Here is a 24,847-nt window from a genome sequence, read left to right on the forward strand (position 1 = left end):
AGATTTGCTTCTCAGTGCTGCTGTGAGAAGTCATATGACAGTGCATATAAAGCACTCAGAAGAGTCCCATTCTAGCAGGTGTGTGTGTGTGTGTGTTACTTCCTGTGGCTGTATTACTGATATCACAATTATTATTATTAGTCATTGCATCGTGCACCAAAATTTCCTCTCATTAAAATAACTATAAAAGATAACACCAAATAAGCTACATAATATTTCAAAGCATGTTTGTGTAAAGACAGGTTATATAGCAGGTGAGGGTAATCCTTATCCAAATGTAACTGCTACGGAGTTAGAAATCAGAACATACAACCCATGGAGAAAATGAGAAGCAGTGGAGAAACTAGACAACACCACTGCTTGAGACTGGTGTCTGCTGTCCAGACCTGCAACTCCCACACATCGGCAGCCCTGGAAGCGGCAGTGAGAGTGTGGGTGAAGGCCCAGGCCAGGGGTGCAGGAGACAGTAGAAGGGATCTTGAGGCTAAGTGCTGTACCTTGTTTCCTCTCTTAGATACAAACGCTTCCTCATCTTTTCAGACTAATCCACACCCCTTTCCCTCCTTCCTCCCCCTTGCTCTCCCCTTCTTTTCTGTTTTTTGACACAGGGTCTCACTGTGTATCCCAGGCTGGCCTTGAACTCACTATGTAGCCTAGGTTGGCCTTGAGCTCCCAGCAATCCTCCTGCCTCAACCTCTGGAATGCTGGCATTATAGGTGTGCACTGTCATGCCTGGCTCTCTTCCCATTCTTCAGAGTGAAAAGAATCTGGTCTTGCTCTTCCCTTTATCTGCTTTTGCCATCCTCAGTCATTCCATCCTGGCTAGTGCTTGACATATGACAGAGTATTTTAAAGCTCATTTTATTCGGATTTCTGCAAGAGCAGAATAGGATTTGGGTGAGCTCTCAACTCTCTGAGCCTTGAGTTCCAGACAAATCCAAAGATACCACGGACTCCTCCCTCCAGATTGTGGGCTTCAGTTGGGCCCATGAGGAACTGGGCCATTACTGAGATGGACCCTGGGACAGGAGGGAGGTGTTGGGAGTGTGTGGGGAGGGGTCCACGTGGGCTTCTGGGGATCAGATGAGGCATCCAGCAACAGGGGTGGACTTTCTTTGCAGAGACAGCTGATTCATGGGGCAAGGGGGCAGGAGCTGAGTGATACTCGGTAAACCTAAGGACCGTGAGTCTCGACACTGGGGCTTCCCCAGGGCAGTCCCAAGGAGCTTCGCCAGCATGGTGAGTGTTGCCCAACCCTTCTGGAGCTGGGCTGCTGGTAGACAGACAGCCAAGCAGCAGCTGCTGAGGATCTGTGGCCCATGCTTGATGGGTGCTAAGAGACCACTTGTGATCCTAGCTGTGGCAGAGGCGGTCATTCTTGAAGACGGAAGCCCTGGACATGGGGCTCTGAAAGCCTTACAATTACTGCAGGAAATGCCAGGCAGTGTTTATGACATTGCCAAGAATGGCAGCCAGAAGGAATCGCCCACCAAGAAAGAAATATGTGAGAAGCACGTGGTACACTGGACATAGACTGAGCCGTGAGACAAGCTTTCTGCAGGTTCGTCGCCTGCCCATGGGGGAAGGGACACCTTCTCCTTGCTCTTCCTCGGTGACACTGTGAGGAGGTTCAGGTTGAAATCTGTGATGTGATCCAGGTTCTTAGAGATGCCTGTCACTTTGTCCAAAAACAAAATTGCCCATGTTGTGCATCAAGGGCTCCATTTCTAAAAGGCTGACAGTTTTGTCAAGCAATAGAAAACACTGGATCCAAAGTTGAGAACAAGACCGTGGCCCCTTAATGAATAACACTCTACCTTATTTCATTAAGATAGCTTGCAATATTTACAGTGAAAAGAGAGAAAAGGAAAAAGAAGAGAGAACAAGAGAAGAGCGTGGGGAGGGAAGCACTGCTACAGCCTGCAGCACAGCATCTGTGGCACCAACCTCAGTGGCTGTGGCCAAGGCTGTGGCTGCTCCCTGTCCCTGCCTTTTGTCCTGAGCTGGGTGGGGGCCACAGGACTCATTCTGGGCAATGTGATACAGGCCCAGAGAAGTGTTGCCCTCCCAGGTTAAGCCCTAAGTCCTGTGCGGCATCCTCCAAATGTGTCCCTTTTTCTCCTGATGCTGGAGTGCATCTCGTGTGGCCCTAAAAGATGGAGAAGCAAGTAGAGCGATGGAGAAACGTTGGGTCTCAAAGTGCTCCTGTGGTCTGTGTGTGACACTGAAGTGCAAAGCAAGGGTCAGAATTTATCAAGAGAAAAATAAACACAGATGACAACTAGAGTGGCTAATAAGCTAGCCATTTGTAATACATAGGGAAGACAAGGGCTGCTCTTTTAGAAAATACAATTGAGCAGAAATTGAAGAACAATCAGATTGGAACATGTGTCTTCTCTACTTGGGTGGTGCCACTGATCGGAGGATTAGTGTTATTAGCTGTGTCTAGATGTTTCCCCAAAGCCTCATGCAGTCTTAGGTGGGGCTTAGGTGGCTGAATCTACAGTGTGTGACACTGGGATCAAGAAGCAATGCTAGGATTAAGGGTATGAGTGCTACCTGCCTTAAGGGTGGATAGCCTGGATAAAATATAAGGGACAGAAAGAAGGTTGTTGCTTGTTGCTTGTTGCTTGTAGCTTGCTACATTGCTCCTTTGCTGCCTGCTGCCCACCATGAACTGTTTCTCCTCTGCAATGCCCCTCTGCCATGTCACCTGCTTTGGAGACAGTTGATTATGGACTGAAACCTCTACAAACTGTGAGCCAAAATAAACCTTTCCTCCTTTAACTTTGGGTGTTGGGTATTTTGTCTCAGCAATGAGAAATTAACTAAGACAATTAGTAAAACCAAGCCTGACCTAATTGTTTGTATTGCGGCCACCAGTGGTAACCACTACTGCCACATCACCACAGTCACATCCCGATGCCACTGCTGCCACCTGACTACCATAATCTCTCTGGTCACCACGTGACCACCACAACCTCTAGTGCCCTGGCTCCCAAGGACACCCAAGCTCACCCTCCTGGCCTTGTACACCTGCAGGCAGACCCAGCTGATCCCTGGGGCTTAGGATACTTGCCGTATCTGGAAGCGTAGTCTGGTCTGGGAACCAAAATAATTTTTTCATAAACTTTGCAAAACGACTGAAGTTCGGCATCAAAAGGACGCTGCGTTGTCCCTATGATCAGAATCCTGTCATCTGGCTGCAAGAGTTTCAGGATTTTGGGAAGCTGTTTTTTCAGCCGTTTCGGTTCATTCTGGGAGAAAGAGGAGGGGGCAAATATTAGGCCACATAAGAACAAAGAATGGATGGAGAACTCAAGAAAGTGGATGCTCAGAAACAGAAGGGGTGGCAGCACATATTTGTGAAGTGATTTCATACCTCTGGTAAACACAGTTCCTTCAAGTGTGTCTCAGAGCACTTCCTAGTCTGGGTGATTTTTAATTGTTGGCCTTTCCTTTCCTGAATCTCTGGAATTCAGATGTGGGTCAGGGGAAGGAAGGAAGCGCCTGACTCACCAGAGGGGCGCCTGACCCTCAGATGGGAAATGGCGGCTGATCTCCAGGTGAAGGAGGCTCATGTTTCCCCCGAGCTGTCTGGTAGAAGAGCTCAGATATCCTCTGCTGATGGCAGAGGACCTGGGTCCTGGATCTCACTTCAGACAAACACTGGGTCACGTAAGGTTCTGAAGCCTGGCAGTTCAGAAGTACTTTGAGCCTGTAGGACTTCAGCACCATCTTGGCACTGTCAAGGGAGGGGAGCCAGCTCCGATGGGCCCTCTCTTCTGTGTCCCAGGGAGGGCAAGGGCAGCTTCCGGAACCAGGAGTTGATCAGGGTGTGTTGCCATGGGCAACACTGTGGGTGCAAATTAAGCAGCCCTTGTGCAGACAGGAGAAGAGGAAGTGGGCAGGCAGGAGAATACGGGTGGGCAGCTCTGGCCCTTTTCACTCCCATTTGGCTGATGGCTGAGGATGCTCTGCATCTTTCTCTGAGCTCATATGTTTTGTTTGGAAAAAGGCACATTTAGATCCTTGGGCCACTTAAAAAATTGGGTGGTTATATGTCCTTATTATAGAGTTGTAGGTGTTGCTCAAGCGCTAGATACAAGTCTTTTCATCAGTGTATGTAAATATTTTCTCCCATTCTGTAGGTTGTCTTTTCACTTTCTTTTGTTAATCTTCTGGAGCTCATAAGCTTGGAAGAGCCTTTCGGACGGCCATCCCTGCCTGAGGCCATCCGTGGGCGCTGGGCCTCTGGTGTACAGATGGTGCTCAGTCAGTGGTTGTTGAATGACTGAGTCTCCCCAAGCTCTGCGTCTTCATCCTTTACTTCTGTTACCCTTTCTGAGGCAAACTCCTCCTATCCCCGAACTTTACCTCCCAATCTACCAGCAGCTTCTACACCACTCCACCCCTCTCTTCCTCAGAGTCCCTAGACGAAGAGCTGGCCTGTGAGCAGCCTTTGGAAAAGGCTTGGGGCCATTTTCTGAAGAGGGCCAGGCTGAAATGCAAGCCTAAAGTTATTCCCCAGGTCACTCTGCAGGGCCTTGGCCTTCGGACACCTCTATCTCTCACACGCTGCTTAAGCTGCCAGTTTCTGAACCCAGGGGCTGGTATTTAGCTGCTCTGTGACTGGGGGCGGTGGGTTGAACTCACTTGGGTCTCAGTCTCCTCATCTGGAAAATGGAGCTCAGTGCTTTCCTTTAGATAGTTTCACACAGTGCTCTTTCAGCGGGATTACAACAGTCCTTCCGCTTTTCTGCAAAGAGCTTCTCCGTGTGTTCATGTTTAAATGTAGATGGAGCTGTGACCCCATGCGGATCCATCAGTGGACACAAATCCAGGGATCTTAAAATGTTTATGGAAATTCAGAGGACCCAGCAAAAACCATCTTCAAAAGAAAAAGTTGGCGGGAAGGCTCCCACACAGATGCTTGTCCTTGTGGAATTGACATTTCAGCAGGGAGGCAAAAAATAAGTCTATAGGCTGACAGTTGGTGATGTGTTAGGGAACAAGTGCTGTGAAGGAGAATACAGCAGGGTAAAGCAGAAGGTGGTGGGAAGGAGGGGCCTGGTGGGCCAGGCGGAGAGCGGCAGGGACACACTTGGCTAAGATGCCACCTGCTCAGAGACTGGACGAGGGAGGAGACAGCCACGCAGACTGGGGAGAGACCTCCAGGCAGAGGAGACAGGAAGAGCAAAGACCGGAAGTAGAGATGTGCTGGCCAGTTCCAGGAACACTAGAGAGATCAGAGGCCAGAGAGGCAGGGAGGGGATGAACGGGGCTGGGGAAGGGGTAGAGGCAGCGGCCAGCGACAGAAGTGTCTCTTATTTTATTAAGACAGGAATCAAGGTCTCTTCCTTTAGCTTCTGAGCACTGGCTGATTTCAGAGTCTACTCCAGTTCCTGCACTGGCTCCGCCTCCCTCTCTGCAGCTGAGACTCAGTTTGAGTCTGGCCTTTCAGTACCAGCCCTCTACCTTCTCTTTCTTTTCTTTTCTTTTTTCTTTTTTGGTACCAGGGATTGAACTCGGGTCCTTGTGCTTGCGCAGCAGGCGTTGAAACCACTGAGCTAAATCCCGGGCCCCTACTTTCTATTTCTTGATAATCTCCTTTCTGGTGAAACATTTTTCATTTTGATGAAGTTCAATTTAAAATCTTTTGTTGCTTGTGCTTTTGGTGTCACATCTGAGAAGCCATTGCCTAACCCAAGGTCACACAGATTCATGGCTACATTTTCTTCTAAGAGTTTTTAAATTTTAGCTCTTACTTGCAGGTCTTGATTTACTATGGGTTGATGTTTGCATGTGACACGAGGTACGGCTCCAACGTCACTCTTTTGTTGGTGGCTCTCCAGCTGTCCCAGCACCATTTGTTGAAAAGATTATTTCTGCACTGAGCTGTCCTAGCACTTCAGCCAGAAGTTAACTGCCCTTCAATGTAAGGGCTTGTTTCTGGACCTCAGTTCTATTCCATTGATTTGTTTCTCTCCGTAGGCCAGAACCATGCTGTCTTGATTGCTACAATGTCCTACTAAGATGGGAAATGACTTTCCCAACTTTTTTTTAAAGATTGTTTTGGTTGGGTCCCTTGAATTTCCATATGCATTTTAAGGTCAGCATATTAATTTCTGCACATAAGCCAGTTGGAGCTTTTATGAGAACTGCATCAAATCTGTGGATCAATTTGGGGAAGATCATCTTCTTAGCAACATTAAGTCATGTGCAACCCGTGAACATGAAATGTCTTCCCATGTATTTAGGTCTTCTCTAAGACTTCTCCACATTGCTTTTGTAGTTTTCAGAGAAGTCTTACATTTCTCTTGTGTCAAATAGCTTTATGAGAACAATTTCTATGGTGCAGTGAGGGCAGCCAGCTGTCGGCGGTGGTTTGAGATGGTGATGGGTAGGTAACAGACTGGTCTTTTAAGAAACTTGGCGGGGTTGAACTGGGAGGTGTAGGGTGCACATTGAGCTGCCCAAAGACTGTTGGAAGGACTGACCTGAGGTCCCAGAGAGGCAGGACTGACACTCCATGGGGCAGCACACACCTAAGGGGTCTGAGCCTGTCCCCCGAAGCCCCACTGCATGGTGACAGTGTGGTCTCTACCCTTTCTGAGGCAGGAGTTGATACTGCTCCATGCATGTCCTGAATGCATTTCAAGGATGCTTGAAATTAATTAGTCTATTTGGATGACAAATGTTGATCCTGGGCAGTGTCCAGAGTGACATCCTTGCTATTGGTGAGGTGCAGCCCCACGAGTACGGAATGGAAACAGGAGGTGTGTCCACTGTGACAGCAGCTCTCTGCCACTTGGGCCACTATTCCAGTTCAGAGCTGTCCCTACTGCAGCTCTTCCATCACACCAGGACGTCCTCAGGGTCACTTGGCAACTGGGTCTGCCAGCCCCTCACAACTGTATCACTGTGGGCAGTTTCAAATTCGTGCCCAGCACCCACACAGCAATTTCAACTTGCTTTCCTGCAGTTAATGCCACAAAACAACCGCTGCAGCCAGCACCAACAAAGCCCGAGACTTTGAGGAGGCACCACAGTGATGTCGGGGAAGGCTCCTGCCAGACAGCTAAGGTCAGACAGGTAATGGTGCAGAAAATGCAGGTGCAGGCTGCTCTGCCCTGCTCTTTACTGCCTTCCTCTCAGACACAACAGCTGACTGGCTACATACTAGCAGCTCAGCCAGGAGCAGAGCTTCTCTTAGGGGCCAGGAAGGGAGGCAGGGCATGCCCGGGGCCAGCCAGGGGCAGACCTGGGCCAGCTTCTCTAGGCCTGATGGGAGGAGAGAGGAAGTAGGAGGTGGGCAGGAGGACAGAGGTTCCAGAGCAGTGAAACTCTGGCTGGAAGCCCTCCTGAAAGGCCACTCTCAAGAGAGGCTCTGAGGGCACCCGGGGTCGAAGGAGTGAACCAGGAGGGCTGAGCCTGTGGGCAAGGTGGGAAACCAAGTTGCATTCAGGATCCTCCAGCCTGGCTCTGGCTTCACAGTTCTGAGTCCCCAGCATGCCCCCTACTGGCTACGCACCCTGGGGGGTGGGGGGGGCTATGCCTTCTTTTATAACTGGAGCAGGGCCTGGCTCCCAGGGTGCCCTGCAGTGTGCGCACTGCCTCTGCTCCCTGCTGCAGCTGTCCCAGGTGTCAGGGCCTCCTGTCCCCACAGGGAGGGCTCCTGCTCAGGAGCCACCATGGACAGTGGGCCTCCTCCATCGCCTCGCTGATTATGACTGGACGAGCACCCCTTGTGTCACCTGGAAGGGGCTCAATTCAGGGGCCCTGGAGCTAGAGTCCTGCACTGTGACTGAGATTCCTCTCTCAAGGGATGCTTCTGGGATCCTGGAAATCCAGGCGGTCTGGGTATTGCGGCCGTGACTGGTGGGCCATCCCAGCTTCCTGGTTTCTTTGCAGATGGACTCGCTTCTCGGGGCCTCGGTGTTTGGGGGGACCATGGGGACTTTTGGGACAGCACCAGGGGTGGGTGGGAGGAAGGACACTATGTTCTGTGTAGCAAGCCATGCAGCTGAGGCATTGGCAACACTGTCCCACAGGGTCCTCTCGCTGCCTCTGACTCGCTGCTGCTCTTGGGTGCCCCTGTTGGCTGAGGAGCTTGGGTCAGACTCAGGAGACCCTGAGGGCCAGGAGGAGGACAGAGCCCGGGGCCCCCACTCTGGAGTTGCAGGAAGGCAGTGGGAACTGGTTCTGCACCCTGGGCCGGTCCAATGATGCCATCCCGCAGTATGGCTGATAGAACCCCCTGCCCTCTCCTGCAGGGCAGTGCTGGCTGGGCTGCTGGGCAGGACCTGTGCAGCTCTTGCAGCTGTCCCAGTTGGGATGGCTCAGGCCTTTGGGCCTTGGGGATGTTTGGGCTTGGGAAGCTTTCATCTGGCAAGGCACAGTGTCTTGGCTGTGCCTAGCACGATTCCCATTGCCAGTCACATGCAGTGGACTCCAGGACAGCCATGGATCTCCTGATGCGGAAGTAACCAGAGAAAATGTTCGATTTGCCTCTAGTGAGAACTGGGTCCCCGGAAGGCCTCGATGTCCCCCAGGAATAAGCCAGAGAGGGTCTGCATTTGTGGGGACGAGAGAGATCAGCACGAGGGACCTGGGGATGTGGGCCTGTCTTCGCCACCCTGGTCCCCTCCCTCCTGCACCCCTGCCTGCCAGCGAGCCAAACGTGCAAAAGCTTCACGTGTTGACCGCTTGGTTGTGCCCAGCCCTGATGGCTCTCTGGACTTGGGATCTGGGTCAAGGTGATTCTTGCCCGTCAGTTTTTCGACTTTTTCCCTTCTTCCTCAATGCAGCGGCTTGTCCAGCAGAGGGAGCTAACTGCTAGAGTCCCAGATTAAATAACAAATGAGTCCTCCTAAGAGTTTCTGAAATGACAGAGCAATCAACACTCATTTGGAGAAGAAAAGATTGAGCTTTCATTCTCTATCCAAATCATCTCTACCTGCTAAAAATGATGTATAATACATAAGGATCAAAAGTGATTAAAATCCTTACGAACTTAATCAGAAATTCACAGTTAACCACTATTTGCTTTGGTCCAAATTGATGTGGAATAACAATCATGTGTATCTGCAATTTTTTTTAACTTGTGAGAAATTTGCTGGTGATTTGCGGGGGAAGTGCGGGGGATGGGGCCATTGAAATGCGGGAAGAGAAGGAAGGGACCTAAAGCTGCACTTAGCAGTTCTGTTGATGCTCTTTGTTCATAAATTTCAGGCCTTTTGCTCTTTATTATTATGAACAATAGGGTCTCCTAATAATAACTCCTATGTGTGTCATTGGCCGTAACTGAGCAGAGTTCTTTAAATGATTTCTTCCCTCTGAATCATGTTTGGGCTGAAAAAAAAATCTCCCTCCTCTTTTCTTCCCGTTTTCTTTCATTTTTTTCTAAATTATGCCTTCTAAGATCAGACCCCTGGATCCTTTCAAATGCAGACAAGTACTTAGGAGGGAGGGAGAGGGAGAGAGAGAGAGAGAGAGAGAGGGAGAGAGAGAGAGAGAGAGAGAGAGAGAGGGAGACCACTGCAGGAGATTTGAAAGCCCACGTCTCCTTTTTGCATTGAAAAGATCAGATTTTCTCAAAAAAGTGGGGGTGGTGCCTCGTACGGGCCCCCTCAGAGGAAGGAGAGGTCAAGGAAAGAGGCGATGGAGAAGCCCTCACCAGCTTTTCAGCGTTGGGCACTTTTTTGTAGAAGGTTTTCTCTGTGTCTCCAATCCACACCACGGAGGGCTGAAGCTGTCGAGCCACCTGCAGAGGAGAAGGTGCAGCCTAGGTGATGAACGTCTGAGCCCCGTGAACAGCAGGGGTACCTGGGACGCGGCGGACGGCAGGGCTTCGAGGGTGCCCAGGCCACGTGCCTGCCCCAGGTCCCCTTGGCACACCCGCGTTCCTTCCTCTGTGGTCTCCCCTCCATCCCTTGGCCCTGTCTTGACGCACACACATTCTGCTCTCAGACTGTGAGCCTTCTTGGCTTGAAATAAACCAATCATTTTCTGCCGAAAATGAACGGGAACTGGGCCATGAGTTTTAATCACAGCCTACTTGCTGTTCCCAGGTTTATTCAAGTTTGCTGCCAGGAGAAAGCCTGTTTCAGCACAAGGGCCCCTGCCATGCTATTTGTTCCACTGTGCTTTTGTGGCCAAGGCTCCCCAGGGAAGACAGCTCTGAGCCCCTCCGGGGCAAGCAGGGCTTTGCGACAGAGTCGGGCAGGGCCTTAGTGTGGCCCATGAATAATTGCCACCCACCTAACAATCTCTTCAAAGCACCTCCGTGACAGCAAAGTTCAGGTATTTTTGCAACAATTTGTGCTTTGTGAAAAATTGTGACAGATAAAAGCTGTTTCGGCCACAGCAAATACAGTGTTGTGTATTCCTCTTTATGCATTTCTTAAAACATCATTAAGGCAGCAGGTACGATTTTACACCAAGATAGTCATTCAGTGAGTGATGAGAAAATCGCTAGAGATGCCGGGTTGCGTCTTTTTCTCCAGCATTATGTACCAAGTGGCAGTCGGGGCTGGAAAACAGACTGTGCATCTTCAAGTTCCGAGTGGATCTTGCCCGAACTCGATCCTTGGGCAGCCTAACACCCGGGCCACTGCAGTCCCGGTCCCCAGCGGGCTGGGACCCTCAGAGAGAAGATAGCACCAGCCAGACATCACTGGGGAGCTGTGAAGTTTTTAAATCCAGAGCCACAGAGTCTAAGAATTCAGAACCCTAAATTTTAGTCTCCAGCACAGTTGGGCGATACCTACAGGGAGCTCCAGCAGTGAGTGACAGGGCAGGGATGCCAGGCATCAGGTGCCAGTGTGTGCATTAGAGCTGCCAGGGACTGGCACTGCGGGCATGCGATACCTCATCCACTCAGCACACACCAGATGTGACCCAGAGGCCTCACGCACGGTCCCCTCTACTCTTTTCCAAGAACACAGACAGCGGCAGCCTCGGGGCCTCTGCCCCAATGGAACCCAGGCCCTCAAGGTGTGAATCAGTGGGGCTCAGACCCAAGCCCCTCGCTGCTGATCCCACTCCCTGCTCCTTCCTTTCAAGGGATAGCGCTTCTCCTGCTTAGACCAAGCCCCAGCGTGTCCACCCCTCTGCCTGCTGAATTAGGGGTGGCCTGCAATGTGGCCTGGCCACGGCGAGTTTATTTTTGGCACCAGAGTCTGATAGCTATTGATTCTTTCCTGGTTTGAGAAAAAGACCACCACAAGTTCCATCAGGGAGCTAAGGGAGCAAACCATTTGTGCACGCCTGTGTGTGGGGTCTCTGCTCTCCAACTCCAGGCCAGGGCTGTGGCCAGCACTACCCGGCGCTGTCCCCAGGGAGCTGTGTGCACAGTTTCCCAGGGGAAAGTGATGCCGCCAAGCAGCAAACTCACCATCTCAAACCAGCCAGCTGCAGGGGCTTTCACAGAATAAGATGGAAAAGGCTGCAGGACGGAGGAGCTGCTCCCGCCTTCGCTCTCCCTCCTCTACGAGCCCTTATTTAATAACATCAGCTCTCTGAGATGTCAAAGCAACTTGTTAAGTGAATTTCTAGCTTAAACACACTACGATTCTCCAAGGAAGGCTGTGAGGGAAATGCAGATCGAGGGGAGCCTCTGGGTGGGAGATCTGAGTTCCGGTCCTGACGCAGGCCCGAGGTGCACTGGAGGGAACACGGGTCTGCCCAGCACGCCGAGCCCACCTCCAGGAACCATGCGTGGGCACTGGGCTGTCCATCAGTGCCCAGAGGAAGGAAGAGGCACAGGACAGGGGTCCTGCCTGAGCACAGCAGCGTCGCCCCCTATAGGGAAGCCTTGCCATGGATGTCCCAGTCAGAGGTGGCAGCTCCAGGGAGTGAGTGTGAGCCAGACGAGCACAAGGCTCTGTCCTCTGCCCTGCACTCCAGGGGCTGTCACTGGGACCAGCCCCGCACCCCGGAGCAAGGGGGCTGCTGCCCAGCACCAGCAGTGCTCAGCTCCCTCCCTGGTGCGGCAGGGTGGCCAAGGCCAGAATCTACAGCCTCAGTACTCGGGTCTTCCAGGGCTCACTCGGACCCACGGCTTGGCCTCCATGGTCCTGGCTCCCTACCCCATCTCCTGCTGCCTCCAGGGCTCATCTCTGGCCCTCCAGGGGCTTCCATTGGCTTCTTGCGATAATGATGCCAAACTCACGCCAGAAGCTCAGGCCCCACCCCCCCCCAGTGTCACGTCCCAATGTGGTGCCTGCCGTCTAGAAGCTTCTGGATTCCACACGGGCCAAACTTGACCTCTCCTCTCTCCAACTGGAAGTCCTGCCTCCTGTTGGTTCCCCTCGTCTGGCATCCAAGTGTTAGACGTGGTGTCCACCTTGGGCCCCCAACAATCCCAAAGGCCATCGTCGTGTCTCCTGGCTCCTCTCAACCCCATCAGCTCTTCCACTACCTCTCAGCCCCCATCTTCCTTCCAGTAAGGGGCCTGTGGCAGTCAGAGGGACCTTCCCAAAGTGGGCTCCAAGGATCCCCTGCTCGCTAAGAGCTACTTTGGCTTAAAGTCAAAAGCCTCTCTACTTCCAGTCCTAAAAGTAAATAAGACAATGACATGCTATATGCAAAAGGTTTAAGCTTCTTAGGAGAAAGACAATTTAGAATAACACAGGCAAACATCTTAATTCTTTTCAGTCCCTCTTAAGTATCTTACTTTACACGGAGACCACTGGAAAAGCCATTCTCACAGCAACAATGGCTGTGTCTTAGGCCGTGTTGTATCCTTGCCAAAGCAGGGGCCATTCCTCTCCTGTCCAGTTAGCAAGAGTGGGAAATCCTCTGTGGCCTCTGGTCTCTCAGTGGGCTTTTCTTAATGGGAACTGCAGACATGAGCGCTGGTGTGTTAGTGTTGCCCTTCTTGTCCTGCTGTGAACTAAGCAAAATGCACACGGACTTGAAACACAAGAGGTTTGTGAGCTTGGGGCTGTGCGGAGACCGGCAGGCCCACTTCTGGCTTCTGAGCCGTGGTTGTGTGGACACTCAGCTGTACCATTCCGTCGGACGTGGAAGTTAACTCAGTCCCTTTAACTTGCCTGCTCCTGCAGGGCCAACAGGGGCTTCCACACTTTCTGCATCTCTTAGCACCCACCTGCTAAGGGATCCCTTTCCCAGGCCATTCACCTGCACTGGGGACACAGGCTGTGTACAGGGCCTTGCTTTGGAAGGGTGTAACTGCTTTGGAAAGAAACAGAAACATTTCCCAAGAGAGGCCTCAACAGTGACAGCCAAGTGGTTTCACATGCAGGACAACACCTCTTGTCTCCCTGGCCATGGGCCCCCTTGTACGGGTGAGGGCACTGAGGCAGGGTGACACGAGGGCTGGATGTGGGGCCTAAGTGACACCAGTGTCTGCCCGACCTGAGCTGTTATGTAGCGGGGCACTGTGGCGCTGCCTCAGGACACAGATGCCTGCTCCAAAGCATCCTGACCTTGTCCCATGTCATCCTCGATCATCTTTTCCCAACAGGACGGTCACAAAAGTTGTAACCATCTTGTCCTCCAGAGCATTAATCTCCGATTGTCCTGCCCTTCTGCTGGGGGCACTGAGTGGCCAGAGGATCCTGGTGACCGCACTTGGTCCTGGGAGGAGAAGAAAGGTGTGTGAAACTGCTTCCAGGAGGAAGGACCCAGGAGCTGAGCTACTTTCCTTGGAGGATGGACTCTCAGGGTGAGCTGGCCACTACTAAGAGACTCTCACGGGGAGGGAAGAGGGCCTTGGACACTTAGAATGCGGAGTGAAGGCTGTTCTTCCACTCTTCCTGCAGAAAACAAGGACAGAGGAGCGTGGAGGTGCCAGGGATGAGGGCCCGAAAAAGCAGTAACACAGGGCCTGAACTCAAGGAGCTCAGGGGTGGGCAGGAAGGGGCCCAAGGGACGAGTACAGCAGAGAATGCCAGTGGCGGAGAGGGAGGCATGGGGAGGGGGTGACCAGGACAGAGACTGGAGGGAGGTGTTGTGGCTTGGGTCTAGATATCCCCCCACAGCCTCACAAGGTCATAGGTGTGCGATGCTGGGATCAAGGGTGTGTGATTTCTAGATTAGTCCACTGATTGGTTTGGCACAGTTCTGGGTAGGATTAAGGGTGCCCACCCTGGGTGTGAGTGCTACCAGCCCTAAGGGTGTACAGCCTGGATAAGATCTAAGGGATGGAAAGAGGGCTGCTGGGGTCACTGCTTGCTGCTTTGCTGCCTTGTCCTCCTCCTCCTTACTCCTCTGCCACCGTGCCTTGGAGCCAGCTATGGACTGAAACCTCTGCAAGCCATGAGACACAATGAACCTTTCCTCCTTTAACTTTGGGGGTCGGATATTTTGTCTCAGCAATAAGAAAAGTAACTAAGACAGGAGGATACATCAAGCCGACCTCCAGGGTCTCCAGAAGGTCCTGGCTGGAGTGGGGCGTGTCACATGCTGGAGACAGGAGGGAGTGGGGTACCTGGCTCATGGGGCGCATCTGGAAAGGGCCAGAGAGGCTACAGCTATGCTGTAGTATCCCAGAATCGGGAAGAATCTGGGAAGACTTTAATCAGAAATTTTGATCCTCTCTGTGGTACAAAAACCTGTCCAGTGACCGTGAAAGGCCTGCTATGGATGCAGGGGCAGGGGGCAGCCAGAAGCTTCTGACGGGGACACAAGAGCCTGAGCAGGGGGTGCTGGGAGGGCAGGGAGTGGAGTGAGGGCAGAATTGGCCAGGCTTGGCAGGAACTGGTGTGGCTGGGGAGGGGGATGGTAGCTCAAAGAGGGAAGTGGGTGGGGGGAAAAGGCGAGGTCCGCCTGAACCCCCGCGAGCCGAAGGGCAGAGAGCTGGCAGAGCATGGAGGGGTCTAGGAGAGGCAGGGATGGAAGAGCAGTGGGAGTCTGAGGAGGAGACAGGGGAGGTGGGACGAGGCTGCAGGAGGGCTGTGGACCTGGTGGCTGCACAGGAAGACATGAGGAGGAGAGAATCCAGGTCACAGGACAGTGCCGTCCTTAACACTAGGAGCAGATGTAGGTGAAGGATGGGAGTGGGTGGCAGTGGACAGTGCTGCGGGGAGCTTGGTAATGAGGGGTTGCTGGTGGTTGTGACAGAAACAGGGGCAAAGCCAGGCACAGGCTGCTGAGGGACGGTTGGGACAGAGGTGGAAGGGATAGGAGGGTTTTCTCAGATGGGATGGGTGGGGAGGGGAGCTAGTCCTCCGCACCCTGGCACCTGGGGGCAGGTAAGGCCCACTCCAGGTGGGGCGGGGACCTGACAGATGTTCCAGGCAGGTGCCCGTGCTGGGAAATGGTCTTTCCCTTCCGGTAGTGTCATAGTGGCTCCCATTCATCAGCAAAAGCTTCACAGTGCACGGACTGCCACAGGCAATGCCTTCTCTCCCTCCGTCTGCACCGCTCCCTGCCCACATGTAGAGCAGTGGGATTGCTCCTCCCACGCTGCCATGCAGACTGCGTTGTCCACTTTGTACGAAGCGCGTCCTCTCCCACCATGTTAACTTGAGCCACCCCGGTTAGGGTTCTAACTTCTTGTTTCTGAATATCTAGATGGTTTCTGCCCTTTCCCCAAATCTAACGTTGCTTTGAGGGGCATTTCAGCCCGTGGCCCGTCGTTTCCGTAGACGGGAATCCGTCAGGTGGAACGGACACGCCGCCCTGCGGGGATCAGCCTGTCCACACTGGAGCAGGCCTGTCTACATCCCTGCACAATACAGGAGTACCTGCCTGGCCGCCCGTGCCCTCTGCTTCCTGAGAATTCACCATACAGAGCTCTGCCAATTTGCTAATGAAAAATGGTATCCTTTGCTCTTTCAATTTTCATTTAGCTATGCAAAGGGCTCTCTTAAATTACCCGCAGATAGTTTGAGGCCATGGGCAATTAAATGTAATTAATTCCTAACCGGACTGCTCCGAAGCTGTGTGGGACAGTTCACCACATCAGCCAGCAGAGGGCTCTTCAATCCCATGAAATGTCGCGGTGGGCTCTGCGTTCTGTGCCAGTTGCGGAATTAGACGAATTTCCACTAAGTGTGCTTTTCCATCCTGCCCTTCCATCCGTGCGGGTTTTGCGGGTTTGACCTTTTGCACCCTCCGAGGGACATCACGGAACATTTGCCACCGGGATCAGTGCCTCGGATAAGGCGGCCTAGCACTGAATGCTCATTGTGCTTTGGCGCTTGAGTTACTGAGCTGCTCCCGGAGGTCTGAGGCTCCCAGACCGGGGTCTGTTCTGCTTGCTGTAGGAACAGAAGGAACAAACCAGCTTCAGTTTTTCTAGGCACCGTGCCTCAGTTTACCAGACTGGAAAGGAACACATTCCTTCACCCCACACCTCTGATGGAGCCTCTGCGAGGTGTCAGGCTCTGAGGCAGGAGGCAGGGGGCACTTGGGAGGAGGGGACACCTTGCCTGTGTGGCCTCCTGGGTCTGGGTGCCCAGGTGCTGCTGAGCTGGAGGGACAGGAGTGGGTGTGGGTTATCGGGGGCTCACATTCCCGTACTGTGGCCCCTGGAGCCTTTTAAACACTTAATACATAAAGTCCTTCTGTTCTGCCTCCCAGTATTTAAAAATCATGCTGTGAATTTCTCTTTCCATGTAACACCTTCCAATGGCATCATGGATGTTATTTCAAGTCTTCGCTGGAGGTTAGCTCAATTGATTAATCTATAAACTATAAATGGCACCCAAGAGAGGAACAGATGTGTCCTAGAGTTGGGAGCCTGGCTGGGCTGACCCTGGGTGGAAAGGAAGGTAAACTGAGGCAGAGGAGAGGAACAGAGGGAGCTGGGCATGCAGGGGTTCAGGGACAGGGTGGGCAGTTGCTCCGACAGGCAGCGTGTTGGGCAGCAGGTCAGAGCGAGCTGCAGGCAACCACGGGTGCTGTACCGATGATCCCGGCGTATTCAAGGGCAGGAGTCAGGACAGCAGCGCCAGGCCCACCATTCACCTCACCACACGGGGAAGCCACCCCTGCCGGTGCTCACAGGCCTCATCAGGGCTTCCCCGGGCCCGGCCAGCCCGGGAAGCACAGGGCTCTGCCTGCATGCACAGCCCCGTTGCCTCCCTGGGAACCTCCCAGGCTCCCCCTGCTCTTCTAGGTGGGACTGAAATTCTTTTCCATCCGTGACATCCGGCCTGGCCCACAGGAGCCTCTGTGTGCCCTGACTGATGGCCTCGGGGCACATTCTCAGACACCAACCTGCAGGCAGCAGCACCCGTCCTGTGCCCTCCCTGCTGAGCAGGTAAAGCTGTCCCCAGGGCACGCCGAAACTGGCCCTCGCTTCCTTTCTCCCCAGGCCCTTTTCCGGTGACAGCCTGCCACCCACTGTGCCCACTACCTGGCCCTCAGTCCAGGGGCTTTGTTCTTTCTTTCTTCCTTTTTCTGTCTTTGCGGGTGAAGGTGTCCCAGATTTTGAGAACTGTTCCTGCATGACTTGGTTTAGATCCCTTCACCCACTCGGGCTCCCTGCCGCTGTCCCCCCAGGAACAAGTGCTGGACTAGTGAAAGCCAGGGCAGAGGCCTCGCTGGCCACCCTGAGGCCTGCAGCCCACCCCGGAGACATTGATGGGGTACGGTCTTTGGGCGAAGATGCTGTGTCCATCCTGTCCTTATGTGGGGTCAGGATGACCAGGTGTGATAAAAAGCATGGTGAAAGGAACGAAAGACATGGAAAAGGACTTCCAGAACTGCTTCCAAAAGTGCCAGGAATAGTGCAATGTGTGTTGGAAGCAAGGGGAAATACTCTGAAGGAGATCAGTGGCTACTTGTCTTTGACCACAATAAAAATTTAAAATTTAAGCATTCATCATATTTTTTTATCACACCTTATGTATGGGAAATCTGTTCTTTCAGCTCAATTTTGCCATGAATATAAAATCACTCTAAAAATAAATTCTGTAGCCAGGTGTGGTGGGGCGTGCCTGTAACCCAGCACTCTGGGAGGCTGAGCCAGGAGGATTGCAATTATGAGCCCAATCTGGGCAAATCAGTGAGACCTTGTCTTAAAAAATGAAAAAGGGGGTCGGGGATTTAGCTCAGTGGTTTCGTTGCATGCTGCACAAGCCCAAGGACTCGAGTTCGATCCCCGGTACCAAAAAAAAAAAATAATAAAAATAAAAAATGAAAAAAGGTGGGGTGCTGGGAATGTAGCTCAGTGAAAAGTTCTGGGTTCAGTCTCCAGTACTGCCAAAACCTTTTTTGTGTGTGTTAAAAAAGAAAAGGTTCAGGCTGGGGATTTAGCTCAGTGGTTCCGGCGCCTGCCTCGCAAGTGCAAGGTCCCGAGCTCGATTCCTGGTACCAAAAAAAAAGAAAGAAAAGGTTCTGACGCCTGTCTGCACCCTCACCCTCCATGGAACTGCCTCCCCGGGGAAGATGGCCTTGGGCTTCTCCAAGCAGGCCTATGAAGGACTTAGGTCACGAGCCCCTCCCATTTCACATCTGCTGCTGCACCTCAGGCCTGGGCCCTCCCCCTGTCCCTCCTTCTCCTTGTTCCCCTCTTGATGGCTCTGCTTTGGGCCCTTACTGACCTGCCCTGAGTGGAGAAAGGACTCACATTCTTACTACAGCCATCCTGACCTTGGCAGAACCACTCAGCCCTGTGCTCCTGGGCTGCTCTCTAATGCTGGCCCTGGGTGGTCAGGTGCCTGGGCAGGAGGAGGAAGAGGAGGCCAGGACCCCAGGGAGGAGGGAGTGTCTCTCCCCTGCCCCTGAGCGCAGGCTGATGAGTTCTCTGCTGGGCTCCCCTGCTCTCCAGTGAGGGCCTGAGGGTCAGAGCCGCTACAGTGGAGAAAGCGACTGTGGAGACAGGAATCAGGAGTGGAGCCCTGCAGGAGAGGAGGTCCCCAAGGGACCCAAGAGCTGCTTTTTCCAGCTGACCTTTGGCCCTGGAGCTCTCCCAGGCAGGGCAGGGAGCCCACCCTTGCCCAAAGGCCAAGTGGGGCAAATGTGATGGCTTTGGAGTCAGGCTAGGCTTCAATCCAGATTCCAGCCCTCTGATTCTTTTGTATTTTTGGTCAAATTCAGCACTCTGAGTCGTGATTTTCTCGTTTGTAAAGTGGGGATGCTAATTCCTGTCTCATCAGGGTGTTAGCACAATTCAAAGGGAAAGTAGGTGTAACACACTCCTAGGCATGGGCCTCACTCCTGGCTGAAGGTCGACAAAAGCCCCTTCTACTCCTCTGTCCCCTGATTTACTGCTATAAAAATCCAGGAGAAGAGATCGCAAGTTCAAGGTCAACCTGAGCAACTTAGCGAGACCTTGTCTCAGACAGGCTTGGCATACAGCTCAGCCTTCCCCAGGCTTAGCCCCCAGTACCAGAACAAGCAAACAAAATGACCACATCAAAAAACAAAACAAAAATCCCCCCAAACCCCCAACCCAGAGGAGGCTGGTGCCAGTGCAGTGGTCATTGGTAATGGTTCTGCTTCATGACTCCTTTAGTCCATGAAACACTTATTAGTTAGTCCTCATTTTTACCGTACGTATTCATTGGTTAGATGAATATATTTCTAATTTTCCAAGATCCTTGTCTCCTTTTCCACACATAGCTTTGGTCTTACAGATAATGTGAAATGGCAGCTGCTTACTTGTGCAATAAACACATTTCTTAAAGGAAACACTCTTTCCTCACTTGGCATCCTGTTAAGTATTTTCTGTAAAATAAAGGAAGCCTCTACAGAATGATGGTAACAAAAGGGACCTGAATTTGGGGTGTGGAGCAAATCAGTGACTGCCTCCCTGGTATGTTTTCAGGGATGTCACCAGGATTCCCTCAATAAACCCTCAACCCTCTGCAGTTGAGTTCTTCACTCTCCGGAGACTAAGTCAGTAGTGGGGATTCTTTATGAGCAGAGGCAAAGAGCAATATGGCCCTGCTGTTTTCCCACCTTCTCTAGCAAATCCCACAGGTCCCTGCTTTGCGGTCCTCCCACCCTGGCCTGCGCCTTCCGGTTCCCACACAGTGACAAACTCTAGCTTCTGCTCTTCACTACCAACACCACACAACACCCCACACCCCTTCCGTTAATTAAAAGCAAATACCTCTTTGCAATGCAGATAGCTTCTCTGTCAGTCACAGGGCACAGTGGCCTCACTGAGATGCTCGATTTTTAATTGAATGCCCCACTCCTGAGGCCTCGGGGTCTCTCATTAATCAGTTACACACACAGGAAAGGTGACGGTTAATGAGGTGTGTGTCAGGCATGCTGACATGAGGCTGCCTGGCTCGATAAATGTGTGGCTCCACATTTTAATTATTTGACATTCAGCATTTTGCGGTCCGCATAATGTCAGTTCATGATAATTCTAATAAGTACAAAGATAGCTCATCTGATATCAAGACAAAGGCTCTCAGCAGTGGGAATGAGTAACCTCTTACAGTGAGCATGCAGTGGTCACATCCAGGAGAGGGAAAAGAGACTCAGAGTGCAGCCCATCACCAGGTGGAGGCTGCCGAACGAAGTTACAGGACCACAGGCTGTGGAGTTGGTCTGTGGGGGGGTCACAACCCAGGAAAGCTCTGTGCTTCTGCTTTCTTATCAGTAAAATGTGGATGAACAGTGACAGGGCCTGCCTCACAGGACTGTGAGAGTCGAGTGTGTTACTACATAGTGGACTGTACTACACTGTCTGGGACATTTAGGTGCTTACAAAATGCTGATGTTTTCACATTTATGGGCTCCTGTCTGTTACTTGACAGTGTCAAATGTCAACAAAACCTAACATTTGGGAGGAACAAATTCAGGTGTTCTTTTTGGCAAAAGGATGGGTTTCTTTTACTTTTCCTCTGAAGACCTTAGTGCTAAGAGCTTGGTGGCTTCAAAGTCCAGCTCATCTCTAAACCATCAGCTGGTCTCTGAAGTGTGTGCACAGAGCGGAGGACTTCCATGATCTCAGTGAAGAGCAGTAGTGGGAAAACTGAAATAACAGCCCAAACCTTGCTGCTGCCAAGTCAGAGGAGCTTGGTAAACAGGGTTTCCCTTGCAACCTCAAAGGAAAGACCACATCCCAGGACTAAGGCAGTTGCCTGGGACCAGGGCAAAATCAAAATGGACTGACATGAATGACATGGGAGACCAAGCCTCTCCAAATTCAAGTTGATCAGCCAGGAATTTAACTGCCTGCTAGAGTGAAGCTCAGCTTGCTTTGGAGCTTCTGCACAATGTCTAATATATATTAATCATATGAGGAGTGGAAAAATGTGAAATATACTCAAGGAAAAATCAGTCAAACAGTGAACTCCATGATGCTCCCTATTGAAATAATCAGATAAGGACCACAGGGCAACTTTAAGATCAAAGACTTAAAGGCAAAGATGGTCATATTGAACACATGGAGAACTGCAGCAGAGAAATGAAAACCAATCATAAGAAAATGCAAGTTCTAGAACTGGAAAGTAAAATATCAGAAATAAAAAATCCACAAGATGAGTTTACCAACAGATTGGAAATGGTAGAAGAAAGGGTAGGTCAACTTAAACATGGATTAATAGAAATTATTCAGTGTGGGGACTAGAGATAACAGATGCTGTCTGACTTGTGGAGTACTAATAAGTAAATAGTATACAACAGGAAAAAGAGCATAGGATACAAGATTTTTTTTTTTTTTTAAATAATGGTCCCAATTCCCTAAATTTGGTTTAAAACATATTTTTAGGCTCAATGCATATAGCAAGCCACAAGCAGAGCAAATACAACAAACAACAGGCAAGAATGCCTAGACACATCATAGTTGAACAGGTAAAAAGCAAAATAAACACTGAAGGCCAACATTCTAAAAGGAGAGAGACTACCGCACCCACGTAAGATAAATAGGATAAATAGCAGTGATCAATATTCTAAATAGGTATCAATCATCTGGGTGGGGAACCAAGATCTTTCAGGAAAGATCCCCAACCCACCCCTTACCGCTGAAAATCCTTGCTCATTCCTTGTACACTTGCTACATGACTTGTTTTCCCATTGGATCCCCATTTAATCAATATTACCTAAGCAACTATACTTGCAATCTTACTAGTTGACTACAGCTTTGTTCCATCTTGAATCCACCTCACCTCATGGCTTTGTCTCATAAAACACCTTTGAAAAGTTGGGTGAGTGGGCAACCCATTTCCCAATCCCTCTTCCGTCTCTCTTAGACAGAAGCTATCTTTCTCTCAATAAATTTTTCCTACTCTTAAAAAAAAAAGCAAAATAAAGAGAAAACCTTAGAAGCATTCAGGGAATAATGACACATTACAGGTAGGAGATAATGTCTGGGAACATTTCATCAGAAATAATGGAAGTCAGAAGACAATGGAATGATACTGAGGATATAATATGCCACCTCTGAATTCCTTACTATCAAAAATAACCTTAAAAAGTAAAGGGAATGTAAAGATAATTTAAGATAAATGAATTGAAGCTGAGGAAATTTGCTATCATCAAATGTGCACTAGAAGAAATGCTTGTTTGTTTGTTTTGTTTTTGATACCGGGGATCGAACTTGGGTCCTTGTGCTTGCACAGCAGGCGGCAAAACCACTGAGCTAAATCCCTGGCCCCAAGTTTTTTTTTTTTTTTTTTTTTTTTTTTGGTACCGAGGATTGAACTCAGGTCCTTGCACTTGTGGGGCAGGCAGAAGAACCACTGAGCTAAATCCTAGAAGAAATGCTAAAGGAAGTCCTTCAGTTGAAAGGGAAAGGACATTAGGTGGAGAGGTGGATTGGCTGAGAGGGATGGAGAGTTCTAAAATACTAAACCATGGATGCTCATGAAAGAGAACATTCTACTGTGGTATTTGTAACACTTCTAGATAGAAAATATGTGATAATGAAAACTTAAAGGACAGGAATAAGAAATGCATTATATTGTTGCCAGCTTCTCACACTTTATGTAAAATGGTACAACACTGATGCTACAGAACCATCAAGTTAAGAATGACTCTCAAAATTGATAGGACAACCACTGAAAAATAAAGCACGAAGTATTGCTAAAAAGACAAAGGATATATTTACATGAAATACTTCAAATAGCTGAATTAAAGGAAGGCAGGAAAAGCGAAATAGAATAAAGAAGCTAATAGATTATAAATAGCAAAATGATGGCATAATTATATGAATGATTGCATTTAATATAAACAGAGCAAACACTCCAATTAAATGGCATATGTTATCAGACTGAATAAGAAAAAACCCAACTACATGCTCTCTATAAGAAAGGTACTTTATAAAGACACAGATAGATTTAAAATAAGAGTATAAAAATATATGATAGTAAGCCTAAAGAAAGCTAATGTGGGTACATTAACTTCAGACCAGGTAAATTTCAAGATGAGGATTATTATCCAGAGACAAAAATGGACATTTTATTATGGAAAAATGATCAGGAAGGCAGCATCCTAGATGTGGATGCATCTCATAAAGGTGCCTCAACACATAAGGCAAAATTGACAGATAGAAAAACACACATCCACACAGCTGAGGTTTTGGCACTGTCAGTAATTGACAGAGCAATTACAAAAGGAAATCGTCAGTAAGAAAACAAAAACAAAAACAAGCCACAGAATGAGAGAATGCACTTGCAATATGTCTGACAAAGATTTGCATCCAGAGGATACAAAGAGCTCACACAAATCACACCACCTGTGATCCCATCAAAAGTAGGCAAATGACTTAGAAGTTATGCAAGGGCCCAAAGCACATGAAAATGGTGGTCATGAATGAAAATGGTATGCTTGCGAGTTCCCCCTGGGTTTGAATCCTTCATGATAATCAAGGGACGAAAAGAGAGTGGGAATGTACCAGGTGCTGCAGCGAGAGGACCATGTGCTAAGGGCAGAAACCCCGTTGTGGTCACTTGTTTTGATACTCTGCATTAGCTTGCAGGAGAAGCATCCATTCTTATCAGTGTATCACACCCATAAACTACTGTTCCATTTATCACCACACTCTTCCCATGAGACCTCAGGAAGGAGACCCTGTGTGAACTTCCGGTGCTTAATCTTGTGCTCTGCTTAGCCTCCTGCAGTCCACCACCATCCCCAAAGGTATGTAGCTCTGCAATTTGTGCCAATGAGAAATATAAAAAACTGCAAATATCTGATGCCAGCTATTACAACGAGGTGAGCTGAAGAAAGAAACTGTGGATTTAGTTTTCAATAAGACATACCCTTGCTACAAAGATTCCTGCGGCCAGAGTGGGCAGGTCTGGATGGCATGGAAGGATGTTTATGCAAATAAAAAGAAGCTGTTTCTGACTGCAGAATGCTCAGCCAGATGGGATGAGGAATTCATTTACAGGAGGACCCAATGGGGAAGTTTAAGTGCTTCCTGGCCTTACAAAAATATTTGCAGGAACTGAAAATGTAATGTGAAAGCCGGAGGAGAATGGAAAACCAGGAAACACAGTGAGTACCTTGAAGACAACATGCAGCATCATCTGGAGCCCACTCTTGCCAGGGTACTTCCCGGCGAGGTTGGCAGCGGACAGGTTGAAGAGGTTGGCTCCTGTTTCGGTGCAGATGGCATGGACCAGCATTTTCTTCCCCACGCCGGATGGCCCGGCCAGCAGCAGTGATTTCACCAAGGGAGCTTTCTCGTGCACTGCTGCAGAGCCTGAAAGGCAGAGGTAGAGGCTGTAAGATCCTGCACATCCCACCCTGGGACACCTCAGGCCATGAGTGCATCATGGGACCCCAGTGTTGCCAATGATGAAGGCATGGAGGGCACGTCCAGCCATGGCACATATAGCACCCCCATGGGCTCCGATACTCTGATTTGTGAGTCAGGGCTCATGGTGGAGCTCTAAGGTATCTGGGATCCCTCAATACATTCTCCTCTCCCACTCCTTCTTTGCACTTCCTTCGAACTTGTAAT

General features: G+C 50.3%; 1 protein-coding gene across 5 annotated transcripts in view; it reads right to left on the reverse strand.

The window, feature by feature from the left end:
- The window catches only part of Drc11 (dynein regulatory complex subunit 11), a 125,976-nt gene that overhangs the window by 7,364 nt on the left and 93,765 nt on the right, over nucleotides 1-24,847 (reverse strand). For 4 of the 5 annotated variants that reach the window (XM_087209495.1, XM_087209493.1, XM_087209494.1 and 1 more), the window contains exons 15-17: nucleotides 24,387-24,586; nucleotides 9,680-9,766; nucleotides 3,080-3,257 (exon numbers count right to left, since the gene is read on the reverse strand). In XM_087209495.1, coding sequence (XP_087065621.1) covers nucleotides 3,080-3,257; nucleotides 9,680-9,766; nucleotides 24,387-24,586 — 465 coding nt within the window. Of the gene's footprint in view, nucleotides 1-3,079; nucleotides 3,258-9,679; nucleotides 9,767-15,784; nucleotides 16,233-24,386; nucleotides 24,587-24,847 lie in introns of those variants that run through there. The other variant, XM_021247390.2, reaches the window with a different exon arrangement.

This window comes from Heterocephalus glaber, unplaced genomic scaffold (assembly GCF_053883595.1).
Source record: "Heterocephalus glaber isolate CG9 unplaced genomic scaffold, H.glaber_assembly_v1.0 deba00001004, whole genome shotgun sequence".
Lineage (NCBI taxonomy): Eukaryota > Metazoa > Chordata > Mammalia > Rodentia > Bathyergidae > Heterocephalus > Heterocephalus glaber.